This window comes from Cydia amplana, chromosome 5 (assembly GCF_948474715.1).
Source record: "Cydia amplana chromosome 5, ilCydAmpl1.1, whole genome shotgun sequence".
Taxonomy (NCBI): Eukaryota; Metazoa; Arthropoda; class Insecta; order Lepidoptera; family Tortricidae; genus Cydia; species Cydia amplana.
In genome coordinates, this window is record NC_086073.1 from 6,335,003 (window position 1) to 6,348,910 (window position 13,908).

Below are 13,908 nucleotides of genomic sequence, written 5' to 3' on the forward strand. Positions count from 1 at the left end.
TCATTTGTTCAACCTTGTGGCAGGCCCCAAGCCCCCAAAATCAAAAGACCTGTCTTTTGGTAGTAAACAATGATATGATATTTTCTACCTGCTACTTGTTTTCTGTAGGTATTTACACTTAGTTATACACACTTTCTATACGAGAAGAATATTCTTCTTTATCCTTAAGCGTTATTACATTCTTTCGCAGATTATCTTCTACTATCTTGTTGCTAAGAGGGACAAGTAAACATTATAATCGAATTTAAACTGTTGTGAGACATACTAACATTGAATAATTTTACGGTTTAGACTCACTTGTTTTAAGTCCCTCGCGCGACATGTTTCGGATAGCCTAGGTCTCCTTTCTCAAGCACTAACAGTGCGAGCACGCACGCGAGTGACTTAAAACAAGTGAGTCTAAACCGTAAAATTATTTAAAGTAAACATTATATTCCACTCTTTGTCTCTCTCAGCTGAAAGTGTCCTGAAGAAGGATGGTTCCATAGCGTGGGTATGAAATCTATATTTAATCAGTATCACTTTGTTTGCAGGGCGTCAACCTACAGCAGATAGGCCTAAGTCCACCGCCCGGGATGCCGTTAGTGCCTCTACTCATCAAGTCCCTCTTCACGTGCATGTTCTGGGTGACGTTGCGTCAGCGCGTGCAGGAGATCAGGCAGCGACGCCAGTCCGCCGTCATCACGGACATGGCGGCGCCGCTGCAGCTGACAGTGTCTACTGCGGCCAGTGGTACGTTCTTCATCTCATTCTTATTAAATATTAGCTTTTGCCGGCGACTACGTCTGCGTGGAGTTAGTAATTTGGGCAGCTTATTTTTACCCAATATGCTTTTTATCGAATTCCCATACAAATTTCCACCCCCCTTCTCACCCCCTTAAAGGGTGATTGGTTTCTGGGATAAAAACTACCCTATGTCCTTCCCCGGGACTCAAACTATCTCCATACCAAATTACAACTAAATCGGTTCAGCGGTTTAAGCGTGAAGAGGTAACAGACAGACAGACAGACACACGTTCGCATTTATAATATTAGTATGGATATTGTCTCTCTTTAAGGCGTCAACATGCCGATGGTGTGGGTCTTGTATATGATCCGTTTACTTTATGGACAACTTTAACTCAATCCAGCGTCCATTTTTTACACGTATTATTTTTCTACTACGTCGGTGGCAAACAAGCATACGGCCCGCCTGATGGTAAGCGTAGCCTATGGCCGCCTGCAACTCGAGAGGTGTTAGATGCGCGTTGCCGACCCTAACACCCCGCACCCTCGTTGAGCTCTGGCAACCTTACTCACCGGCAGGAACACAAAACACTATTAGAAGGGTCTAGTGTTTGGCTGCGGTTTTCTGTAAGGTGGAGGTACTTCCCCAGTTCGGCTCTGCTCTAGATCTGTAATGACATCCGCCGTGCTGTACCCTATCACACTAAGCGAGATGACATTCACAGTGCCCATACCTCTCTTTATTACTAAGTTTCGTCATGAATGTAAGTTTCACTGACTAAGTTAGCCAAATCTAACCAAAAGTTGTATTTTTATGTCAACCACGCATCAGGTCTAGCCGGTGGTAAATATATTGCTAACTTCGTGCCTAATATCTGACTTCTCCGACTTCTCCTTTCTTACTTAAATCATTTCACATGCTCAACATCAAACTAATTTTTAGACATTTTTCTGCATATCCTACCCGCGTTTTGTTCTATTTACTTTCTTTAACTGACCCTGTTTAAATTTAAGTATCTGATTCTTATTATAATTTTCCTGATTGATAAGTATGCACATTTTCCGGAAATATTGCACTTCACTGAACTAAGTTCCAAATATAATATTTACTAACAATCTTCCCACCAAACTTTTAGCTCTAAAAAACTTTTAGCTGTGTGCAAAGGCAATCACGGCATTCTTCGAAGAAAGCTGACTCCTTCGAACAATGTCGTGATTGCCTTTCCACACATGTGTAGCAACAAACAGAGACAATACCATCTTTTTTTGCATCGATGAAAAAGTCTTGAGCTCGGTGTGTTTGGTAAGGAATTTATGACACATTTTATCACCGCTTAAACTTAGTGTAAGGCCTGAGTGGACGCTCGAGTTGGGCGTGCAGCGGGGCGGGGCGTGCGGCGTGCATGTTAAACAAATGCAAACTCATAGGAGCGGCCTTAGTGCACGCTGCTCAAATCACTTGTGAGCTCGACGCCACGCTGCACGCCCCGCCGAACGCTCCGCTTCGAGTGTCCACTCAGGCCTTACACTTACACATTAATGCTACACGCATTTTAAAGCCGATTATTTACCTTTCAGTAATAGAAGCGCAGCGTGAGGACGAACGACGTTCGCGTTTATTGAGCAAAGTGGGGGACTTCCTCAGGGCAGCGTGCGCTCGCTACTGGATATACGTGGTCGTCATAATGCTATTCGTCATCGGTATCACGGGCACAAGAATGACAATCTTCCGAATAGTCTACATGTTCTTATGCCTCGGATTTATACTGATGTTCCAAGTAAGTTTGCTACTATACTTTGCGACATATATTTATAGTTAGTTCACGTTAAGAATGCAGTTAAATCATCATTGTCCCCCGGTTTAGCTTCGCGCGTAACCAATCAAATCGTTCTTTCGTTCTTGTGACCAGTTGAAGGCATATTTTCTGATTAGGATCGATTTGATTGGTTATGAGGATCGCTAGGCTGGCGGACAATGAATATGATGGATTTACTGCATTCTTAACGCGAACGAACTATAGTTCAAAGAGCTTTTAAGGCCCGACGATAACCGTAAATCGTAGCGCTAGGTGTGTTCTAGTGCTGCGCTGCGCTCCGCGTTACGAAGCGTCTACAAAGACCAGCGGTTCTGATGTTTAGTTTAATAGATTCCTGTGAGATTGAAGTGTTCCAACTGTCCCGACATTGACGCTCATTCTAGTTTTATACAAACTTAATGCATTTGCAACTGTAGATCTTATTATAGCCCGGTAGGTTGGCTTAGATACCACTGTCTCCCAGTGTGGAAGCGGATCTGCGTCAGCTTCAAGCTGATAATTGGCAGGAAGCGGCGCAGGATCGGAAAAAGTGGTGTGCTCTCGTTTCGGAGGCCAAGATCCTCTTTGGGTCGCTGAGCCATATTAGTTAGTTAGATCTTATTACAACTAAACTTATTGTTTTAACAGATGAGCTGGTACTGGTGGCGGCGGCTGATGTATGTCTTCTGGATAACAGTGATCATATACTCCATGATCAACCTCATCCTCCTTTACATATACCAATTTGACGGCTTCCCCAATACTATTGAGAAGTACCTGCACATCTCAGTACAACTGTAAGTTTTAATAACAAAACTTCCGTGAGACAAAGACATATTAAATATATTAAAAACGCCTGCGCCGAGTCATCGGGCGCGGAGAGCTGCGGCCCGCAGTCTGCGCCGGTCCGTCACCGTAAACGCAAGCTCCTGATGACACTTCTCGATACGAAGTGAAACAAGTCGAGCGTTTTTCGACTTAAAATACGTGAGTGACCCGTTTTAAATATATTTAATATAACTGTAAGTTTTGTTACAGAATGTTATATGCATGTTATTTTTAAAATTATTAGATTAAGATTACACATATACATTTGGCACAAGAAAGAAATGATTGGCGATTACTCCACCGACAAGAGCAAAGCTCTTAAGTTATGATGATGATGATATATATTTTAAGTACAATCAAAACAAGTATAATATACAATAATAACTATGATCCCTACTTCTTATTAGTCCTTAAGCTTTGGATTCCTCCGAAAACGGTGCCGTCATATTACGGCCGCTATATAGCGTTGACTGACGTCACTATTAGAACGTTGTAAACAACAAACAAGATGGCGCGGTTTCCTAGACGGCGTTACGTTACGTTGATTGTCAACGTAACGTAAGATGACGGCCGTCATGACGGTGTCGATAGTTTCGTGAACGTTTTATTAGATAGCGGTGACGCCATTTTGGAATAAATGACACGAGATTTGAATAAATGATTCCGTACTACGATTATTTTCCTTGTCTGATGATATTTCATCCTCCAAGTGAATTATAGATGATCAAGCAAATCTTGTCAGTAGGAAAAGGCGCGAAATTCAAATTTTCTATGGGACGTTATCCCATCGCGCCTACATTTTTCAAATTTGCCGCTTTGATCTTGGTGGATGACGGTGTGTTATGACGCCGTGGTACTTTCCACATGTCGCCACCGTAAAGACGGCCGTCTTTTGCTGCCGCTATATGACGGCCGTCATATGACGGCACCGTTTTCGGAGGAATCCAAAGCTTTACTGGTCTACTGCGTTTTTGAGACTTCACATACACCTTTGAATTCCTTCACAGATGTATGTTCAGTAAAGATAACATAAGAAGGAAATATTGTATTTTAGGGCAACAATTAGTCATTCATATAATTTGTGTTTCTTTCAGGCAAAATGACCTCGGGTTGGAGCCATACCATCCGGCGGACTTGTTCGTCAAGCTTCTGACGCCCACTTGCTTTTTGATAATAACTATAATGCAGGTGCACTACTTCCATAAAGACTTCATGGCCCTCTCGGATCCGAACACTAGGTATGTTAAGACTGTTATAAAACTATAGTTAGGTACCTTTAGCTTGTGATTTTTAACCATTTAAATTTTTACCACGCATAGCAGAGGCTCTGGCCTCTAAACGTACGACTTATCGAAGTACCTACTTATACACAATCAATCAGTCTTGCAACTTATCACCGTTTAGCCATGGAAAAAAAAACACTTTTTGCGAGACGCCCATCACCCGAACCTTTTGCGTTGAACTGAACACAACAGAAACATGATGTAAAGATTCTGTATTACTGTTTATTCTCGCGAGAACTTTACTGGCCACTCTTAAACCTTGTTACAAAGAAAAAAGGTCTAAAGTTAGTCAGAAGTGTTGATACCTAGTCAATTATGTGAGTTCCACTGGGCAATTAATAAACTGCGCAGTGCGCGTTCCAAAACCGATAAGATAATGAGAGCCACTCTACCTCATAACGTATATTTTTTTCTTACAGTACAAATACTAATAGTAAACCCAGAAATGGAAATGAGTCGAGCAGACCTAGCAACGCCGGCGCATCCACCATGAAAGACGATGTAAGTGAAAATACATGTTATTTTCTCATTTTATATTAATTTGTTCGAGATAGGGCTACGATGGCCGGCTCTTTATCATTTGTCACCATGGCTGCCACGTTCTAACAAATTTGTAAGTGCGAAAGTGACGCATGGCATGACAGGTGATAAAAATGCGACCATGATAGCTGGTCTGAGTTCAGTTTATCCGAACCACATTCAAGAGCAATGAAAACATTAAAATAAATTTACGGTTTAGACAGTTCAAATTCGATCAGTGAAAACGTCAACAGTTTTGAATGATTCACGGTTAGTTTCACTAGACTTATATCGACCGGGGTGCGTCGAAATATCGGTAACTCTAAAACAATACAAAAGGTAATCACGGTTCATATCCCAGTCGATATAAGTATACGTATAGTAAATGTTTTCATTGCGTTTGTGTGTAATTAATTATTGTGGTTGTGGTAACGTTAGTCGAGGCGACTCAATCGTACGGATGGCGGGTGCGAACGCGGTAAAACTGGATGCACTTTGAGAGTTTCCGTGAGAATTTATGTTCAGGTTCACGAACTGCCGAATTAAGGCCATTTGATATTGAAGCGTATTTAAACCTTGATGATCTTTTACTTCAAGGGGCCCTATGCAATAGGGATATATTGGAGTGTAGTCTATGGTTTGTCTAATCTCTATATTTTAGGCCGGTTGTTTTCGACTGAAGTAGCAAACTAAATCTACTAGTATATGTATTATTGAATATTTTTATTTATTTTCTGTTTCTGCAGGTGCCACCATTGCCACTTGAGGAGGAAGCAGACAAAGTATCAGTGACAGGTTCTATTACCGAAGTGGAACAGTCGTTATCTACGTATAATACTAAACGTAACTTGCACAGGTATGTCTAGATAATTCACACTTTCATTCAATTATCAAACTTATATTTATAATACTTACATATTTGGTCGGTGCACCCCAAAATGTATAAAAAGTATAAAAACATATCATGTATTGAAAGTGCTCTGAAACTGAAAGTATATTGAATAAGGTTTCGTAAATCATAAGTGTAAGGCCTGAGTGGACGCTCGAGTTGGGCGTGCAGCGGGGCGGGGCGTGCAGCGTGCATGTTAAATAAATGCAAGCGTATAGGAGCGGCCTTAGTGCACGCTGCTCAAATCACGCGTGAGCCCGACGCCACACTGCACGCCCCGCCGAATGCTCCGCTTCGAGCGTCCACTCAGGCCTTACACATAAGGGCCACCCCATATCTAGCGTCTTTCGAGCGTCGGCCAGCGCTATGGAAAATGACGTTGCGTCGACGTTCGGCCATAGAGTTGTAGACGCCGACGCTCGAAAGACGCTAGATGTGGGGTGGCCCTAAGACTCCGAAAAAAGGTTTTTGAAAAGGCATCGCTGTTATGATTACGCTTTGCTTCTAAATAAAGGACATCAGAAATGTCATAGAGAAAAAAATACATAGAGTGCTCACTCCATACATCAGTTCAGACTATTAATTTCAGTGTCTACATCTAGCATCGAGTAGCGGAACTATCAGTACACCGACCGGAAAGTCTTATCTCAACAGCATAAGACTTTCCGGTCGGTGGCCACTGACCATCCAGCCTCTAGACTCAACTTAGGCCAATTCTTTCATGAAACCGATGCTGCCAAAAATACAGGGGTGCGGGGGACGAGGTGAGCGAGTCCCGTGCCGTGATTGGTCCGTTCAAACACACGTGGGCGTCAGACAGAAATATCTGCCGGGCGCTAGTGATGTGACACGTTGAATAATAACATTGTCAATCACGGTCAATAATGTAATAACAGTAATAATATGCAAGCATGTTTTGAATGCTATGTTGATTCGTTCGTTCGAAAACATTAACCCATAACGTTGTGGTTTCGTTAGCAGGTGTATCTGCTTTATATAATTAATTTAAAAATAAACTATTGGTAAAAAGGCGTCTTATGAGATTCAGAGAAGCGCGAGACGAGACGAGATGCGGATGCGGATATTCGCAACATCCCTGCTTGGAAGCATTTCATTCACGCAGCTCGCCCTTCGGCCTCGCTTTAAATTACTGAGGGTTGCACGCTTGGGAGTCGGGGTGAAGGCTTCGGGCCTTCGGCGGGTCAGCCTTCGGCCTCCCAGCCTGATATTCGCCCTTCGGGTTCGCTTAACCTACTTGGAAATTTTCCTTTGCCCGTGTCCGCCGCCATTTTGAGTGTTTTCAAAAAATAATTCACATACTAATTTTGGGCCCCCAAGCTCGCCGCATGCCAAATCTCAACGCGCTCAGACCAACTTGAAAAAAAAAGACGGCCATTTTCATAATCATAATCATAATCATAATTCTTTATTGCAACCATGGTATTACAAGGTGTTCTTATGTTAGTTAGTACATTTTGAAACTTTTTAAATGCAATTTGTGTTGTCTCGGGCCCTCTATGGCATTTGGTCGAGCACCCCCCACCTATCTCTCACCTTTGAAGCTTTTCATAAAAAATAAGTGGCCATTTTTACCGCCATATTGGTTTTATTAAAAAAAAAATCCATAGGAATACAGCTAGGTGACCCCGAGTTTTCGTGACCAAAATTTTAGCGCGCTGGGAGCATTTTGAAAAATGATCGCCATTTTGAATCCGCCATTTTGAAAAAATAATGGCGGCTTCAGAAACTGTCAGCGTCCCTCTATGACATTTGGTCGAGCATCTCCCACGTATCTGTCACCGTTTAGTGACCAAAAGTCGGATAATCCGGTAGACCAAAAGTCGGATTTTTCTGGAAGTCATCAAACCACCCCCTCTATACGACCGTATCAAAGTCAAATACCCCAGGAACCCCCTTCTGTTCTGGGAGAGCAATTATGTCAATTAATCAGTCGGGTTGCGGCTTTATATACAGGGTGAATTTTCTTTTTGGCTCAGTGAGGGCAGCTACCAGATCCCGTACTGCTACGAGAAAACGGTCTTAGGAGACCTTCCCTCGATTTCAAATTAGATCCCATTCCTATTGAGGATCAAAAGCTTGTATGGAAGCAAAAAAAAATTTTTTTTTTTTTTTTTACAAATCGAGGAAAATTTTTCCCATAATATTTGAATGAAAATGAAAACTTTTATTTTTCACATGCTACTTTTGTATGCCAATCGATTCCAGTCCTATCCAGTATCAATAGTTTCCTAGGGGTCGACTTACGGTAATGTACTAAAAAGCCACAAATTAATAAAAACTTTTTCCATACATTTACTATGGAGAAAATGTGAAATTTTATTCACAATTTTCTACCTCGCCAATCATTCGTACAGCAATGTCTTCATACAGTATTATGGTTCTTAAATGTAACAGGACAGGACTGATTGGCCAGATAGAAAACTGTGAATTAAATTTCACGTTTTCTCCATAGTAAATGTATGGATAAGTTTTCTTCAATTTGTGGCTTTTTAGTACATTACCGTAAGTCGACCCCTAGGAAACTATTGGTACTGGATAGGAATGGAATCGATTGGCATACAAAAGTAGCATGTAAAAAAAAAAGTTTTCATTTTCATTCAAATATTATGGGAAAAGTTTTCCTCGATTTGTGGCTTTTCTAGCCGGAATTTTTTTTTTGCTTCCATACAAGCTTTTGATGCTCAATAGGAATGGGATCGATTGGCATAAAAAAAAAGTTTGTCAAAAATGACCTTTATCTCGTATCCTGTATGTTTTTTCCAAAATCTGTAAATGCCAATCTTCATTAATTTAAAATCGAGGGAAGGTCTCTTAAGACCGTTTTCTCGTAGCAGTACGGGATCTGGTAGCTGCCCTCACTGAGCCAAAAAGAAAATCCACCCTGTATTCGCGGTATCCTACTATACCCACCCATTAAAAACATCCTGTATAATTCTATTAAGAGTTATTACATGGTTTAAATCAAATATTTATTTGTTATTATGTAAATGAAATGTTATTTAACATAATCTAACTAAGCGCCACTTGCACCATCCCACTAACACGAGGTTAACCGGGTAAACCGCTAACCCAGTGTCAAATTGTACTGGTAACCATGGTAACTCCAGGTTTAACCGGTTAACCCTGGGTTAGTGGAATGGTGCAAGTGGCCCTAAATGAGGTTTAAATTATTTGGCCGAATGTTCAAGTAGGTATCATTGCCATGTTGGCAGTCGTACACAGAAAAAAAGCAAAAATTAAAAAGTTAAACCGGCGCCCACTATTCTCAACAAAAATGGAATCAAAATAATGCATTTTAAATTGCAACCGTGTGTTTTTGTATAAAATTGGTCTTGTGATTAATTTTTGCAATGTTTTTATAATCGCTAAAAGTAATACGAGTACCTATGTAGTGCTGAATTGACAATATCGTTTATGTTCAAGGGAAAATTGGTACCTGACCGTGAGTGTAATTCTCATATTATTTATTTGTTTTATAGTGAATTTTTCGCAAATACCTATGCGATTTGAATTGTCAATAGTAAACAATCACATTCTATGGATATGGACATCACTAGTTTGGGCTTAGGAATGTCACGTAATAAAAGACAAGAAAGGATGTATACGGATGCAGCGCGATAGAAAGAGACTTTCTTAAAAGACGTCATCGAGTTTCAAGCGCTGTCAAATTTGATGAGACGCTTAAATTAAAATATTTTTTTATCCAACTCTCTAAAAAATCGGCTTACCTGTGAAATGAAATGCCATTTTTTTGTACACCAGAGTTTTTAGTGTTCTTGCCACACAATTTGACACAACAATAATGCATTTTTGATAGCAAAAACTTCTTCGAGCTACCGAAGTTTCTAGACCGAGCCCGGTCCGCCGACTGAAGTAAGCGGTGTAGGCGTGACTCGAAGATGGAGTAACGCTACCGTATGTGAGGCAGAGGGGGTAGCGCGACTATGCTATGTCTAGAGGCTGGATGGTCAGTGTCGGTGGCTACATCTATTGTCAAGTAGCAGTACTAATAGTTCCGCTACTCGATGCTAGATGCTAGATGCTAATAGTCTTTTTGGTACTAAAACTGATGTATGGAGTGAGCACTCTATGTATTTTTTTCTCTATGGAAATGTCAAGGTTAAAGAAGTACTTTTGTACAGGAAACCATCTCGGTCGCGATCGTACGCTCCCACGATCACGGAGCCCCGCTCCACGCCGTTCCGGCAGTGGTTCGCGGGGAGGTGCGCCTCCTTCAAGGCCGGCCTGTACGTGTGGGTCGACTACCTCTTCATGTACATGTACTTGCACCTCACTAAAGTTGTGTTCCTGTCGCTCACTCTGGTTTGCGTTATGCGGGTAAGTTGATATTATAAGAGTTATTTACTAGCGACCCGCCCCGGCTTCGCACGGGTTAACAAATTATACATAAACCTTTCTCTTGAATCACTCTATTAAAAAAAAACGCATCAAAATCCGTTGCGTAGTTTTAAAGATCTAAGCATACAGACATACAGACAGACAGCTGTAAGCGACTTTGTTTTATACTATGTAGTGATTGTAAAAGAGTAGTAAAGTCCAAGTCCTCGGAGTTTGACAGCTGAAGTAGATGGCGCTGTACGGCCCCATGTGTTGTGTGATTGGTAAATGGATTCATAAAACGGCCATGCAATTTTGTGGCTGGCGCTCTTTAACTGATTTGACCCGATATAATTATAATATTAGATACGTATTTATTATTCCACAGTTTCCACACTTTGGATTTTTATAAAACCTTTAGGGAGTGTGCAGTAGAGGGCAGCACAATAGCCCTCACTTTGGTCTGTTATAGTTCGTTTTTTTTTAGCATTAGAAAAAAGGTAAACAATCTTGATGTGTCTTTTAATTGAAAAACATGTTTTAAAAATAAGTCACGGCAAATATGTAACAATTATGAATCTAATACGATCATTTATATTCTTCTGCTTTCATAAGTATAAGTTACTGATCAAAAAAAAGCGTTTTTCAATTAAAAGGCATGTCAAGATCGCTTACCTTCTTTCTAATGCTAAAAAAACGAACTATAGTCATGTTCGGTGCATAGTTAGCTTAGATGGACTCTGTGATGTCCTATCGACATAACTATACCTTCTTACATATCTAGACACGCGGTAGCGTGTCCAGCCAAGTTCAAAGAAAAAGGAACTGGCGACGCAGCAACCGTGTGTAATATTACATTATGTTTGTTCGTCTTACAGGTGTGCGCTATGCACGTACCAATAATGCTTATAGTAACCCCAGCACTACTACTCAACGCTAAGAAACAGCGCATCATCATTCTCTTCATATCCACACTTATCACAGTTTACTTTATGGCCAAGATGGTTTACCAAATAGAATACATCCGGCCTAGTCTGTTTGATGTCAACTGTACTGTAAGTATACGAATATCTCTGAAACTTTGAGTTTACTAGATGGCTTGACTATATAAATATGTATAAATAGAAGTCTTACGTTATTTATTTTAGTAGTAGTAGTACTAGTGTAGGCCTAGCAACAAGCACTTATGAATCGTAACATACTTATATATTATCTTAAGCTAATTATCAGAGCAATTTATTGATGTTATTATTCCATAATAATATTGGATTATTATACAAATCAAATTTAACACAAATTTAAGAATTTCACAAAAGGATCGTCAAACATGAAAAAAATTTGTATAAAAAATACTAGTCTAGAATGTTTCTAGAATATAACACCATCTAGATTACATCTCTTATTCCCGATCGTTTAGTCTAGTAACGCATCTTAACTGTTGGCCTCCAACCAACTCAATAACAGGCCAACAAAGAGAATCAAAATTAAATTCTAAATATGAAACTCCAAGGTCGTTTTTTGGTTGGCAAATTTAGACCCTACAAGTTCAGGCATTAATACGTCTATATGTTTAAAACGTACTTTTATTTCAGAGCTATTATAACGAATCAAAGGAAACTACGTATAACAACGCAGAATGGCTCGGTTTTACTAAAAATAGGAACTTGGCGGTGCTGCTTAAAGACTACATAGGGCTTATAGTCGTGTTCACATTCCATTCTCTAGTCACGTACCGACAGCAAACAAAGAGGTTTGTATCGTATATCTAGTATTGTATCCTAGATATGTGTGTGGTGAAACCTATCATTGACGGGGTGTCATTAGAACTCGATTCCTACCGATTGGCATTGTTCGGGACCTGAACATCTATTCAATATGCAGTTCGACCCAAATACGCTAAGGGTTTTAAAAATCTATGAAGGTCTGTGTTCCCATTTCGTGTGTTTCATCTGAGCGCTAAAATCATTGAGCAAATTTTGATAAATGAGTTGTCAACTGAGATTTTTTTTAACCAGGTGACATATATGTCCCATTTTATATCGTCTTTAAATAGCGGAAGATTGAAACAAAAGAAAACACCTATTGACGGAGTATAGTTTTTATTAACTGGTATACATGTGTTTTATGATAACAGGGATCAAGGATGGATATCCAATCAACAAGAGAAGCTTCTGTTTCCCGAGGTCACGCGCAAGGAGGCTGACATAAATTTGGTTCACTGCGCAAAGTACATGATCAACTATGGTTTTTACAAGTTCGGTGTTGAGGTAATAAAAATAAAATACTCGAATACCGTTAATCTTAACTAGAGAAAGAGATAACCCTAACACCTTTGGTTTTTAATATGAATCATACAAGTCTTCTTAATGCATATTTCTCTACTATATGGTTTTCCTAATAAAATTTGCTTACTTGGATTTACATTTTTGTTTGGCAGGTGACCCTAATATGCTTAATAGGTGTAATAGGATCGCGTATGGACGTATACGCAATACTGTACTCCTTCTGGCTGCTACTCCTGGTGTCATTAAAGAGACCGAGCCAGGCGCGGGTGTGGGCGGCTTTCACTGTGTTCATCACGATCCTGGTGCCTATACAGTACATGATAGCGGTTGGATTCCTGCCGCAGTTCTGCATCACTTATCCATGGGGAACGGATACTGCTGTGAGTACAAATACATTACAATTGTTTAAAGTGCGATTTTTGTATCATACTCATGAAGACTTAACTCGAAATATGACCAAGTGTAAGACCTGAGTAGACGCTCGAGTTGGGCGTGCAGCGGGGCGGGGCGTGCGGCGTGCATGTTAAACAAATGCAAGCGTATAGGAGCGGCCTTAGTGCACGCTGCTCAAATTACTTGTGAGCCCGACGCCACGCTGCACGCCCCGCCGAACGCTCCGCTTCGAGCGTCCACTCAGGCCTTACACTTAAAGCTAAAAGAAGACTCATGTACTATACAGCCAATGATATCACAATGATAATTGACATCGATGGCTGTGTAGGACTTGCCTGTAGCATGCGTACGCCGCGACAGTTTCCGGCGAGCGACATAAAGTACCAGTTTTTTTCTAACTGTATAAAATAGAAAGGAACGAGCATTTTCTCGCACGTGAGGTAATGTCTCGGCGCAAAGTTACTATAAATATGTAGGTACCTAGTTTTAGCTTGATTACAATGGAACTTGGTTGTAAATACGGGTTCTCACTTCTGTGGTTATTTTCAGAGCGATAAGGACCTCCGAACGTTCCTGTTCCTCCCATACGCTGACAGTCCGCCGCACGCCACCAAGCTCGTGTTCGACTTCTGCCTGTTGGTGTTCGCGTCGCGACAACTTCGTGTGTTCAGACTCGAACGGAAGGGCGAGGAGTATCCGGGCGGGTCGAATAGCGAGGATATAGGGCAGGACTGGGAGACGCCGAGCTTCGTCAATCCTGTGCCGGACTTCCTTGGAGTTGTCGGGTATAGTATTACGTATGGATACAGTTTTTAATTGCGAAGTCCCGA

General features: G+C 40.9%; 1 protein-coding gene across 1 annotated transcript in view; it reads left to right on the top strand.

Moving 5' to 3' along the window:
- The window catches only part of LOC134647873 (piezo-type mechanosensitive ion channel component), an 81,557-nt gene that overhangs the window by 28,874 nt on the left and 38,775 nt on the right, over positions 1 to 13,908 (top strand). The window contains exons 12-23 of the mRNA XM_063502224.1: positions 534 to 732; positions 2,305 to 2,504; positions 3,171 to 3,319; positions 4,445 to 4,588; positions 5,053 to 5,134; positions 5,899 to 6,008; positions 10,205 to 10,400; positions 11,279 to 11,455; positions 11,993 to 12,150; positions 12,535 to 12,667; positions 12,838 to 13,065; positions 13,628 to 13,863. Of these exons, the coding sequence (XP_063358294.1) occupies positions 534 to 732; positions 2,305 to 2,504; positions 3,171 to 3,319; positions 4,445 to 4,588; positions 5,053 to 5,134; positions 5,899 to 6,008; positions 10,205 to 10,400; positions 11,279 to 11,455; positions 11,993 to 12,150; positions 12,535 to 12,667; positions 12,838 to 13,065; positions 13,628 to 13,863 (2,012 nt within the window). The remainder of the gene's footprint in view (positions 1 to 533; positions 733 to 2,304; positions 2,505 to 3,170; positions 3,320 to 4,444; positions 4,589 to 5,052; positions 5,135 to 5,898; positions 6,009 to 10,204; positions 10,401 to 11,278; positions 11,456 to 11,992; positions 12,151 to 12,534; positions 12,668 to 12,837; positions 13,066 to 13,627; positions 13,864 to 13,908) is intronic.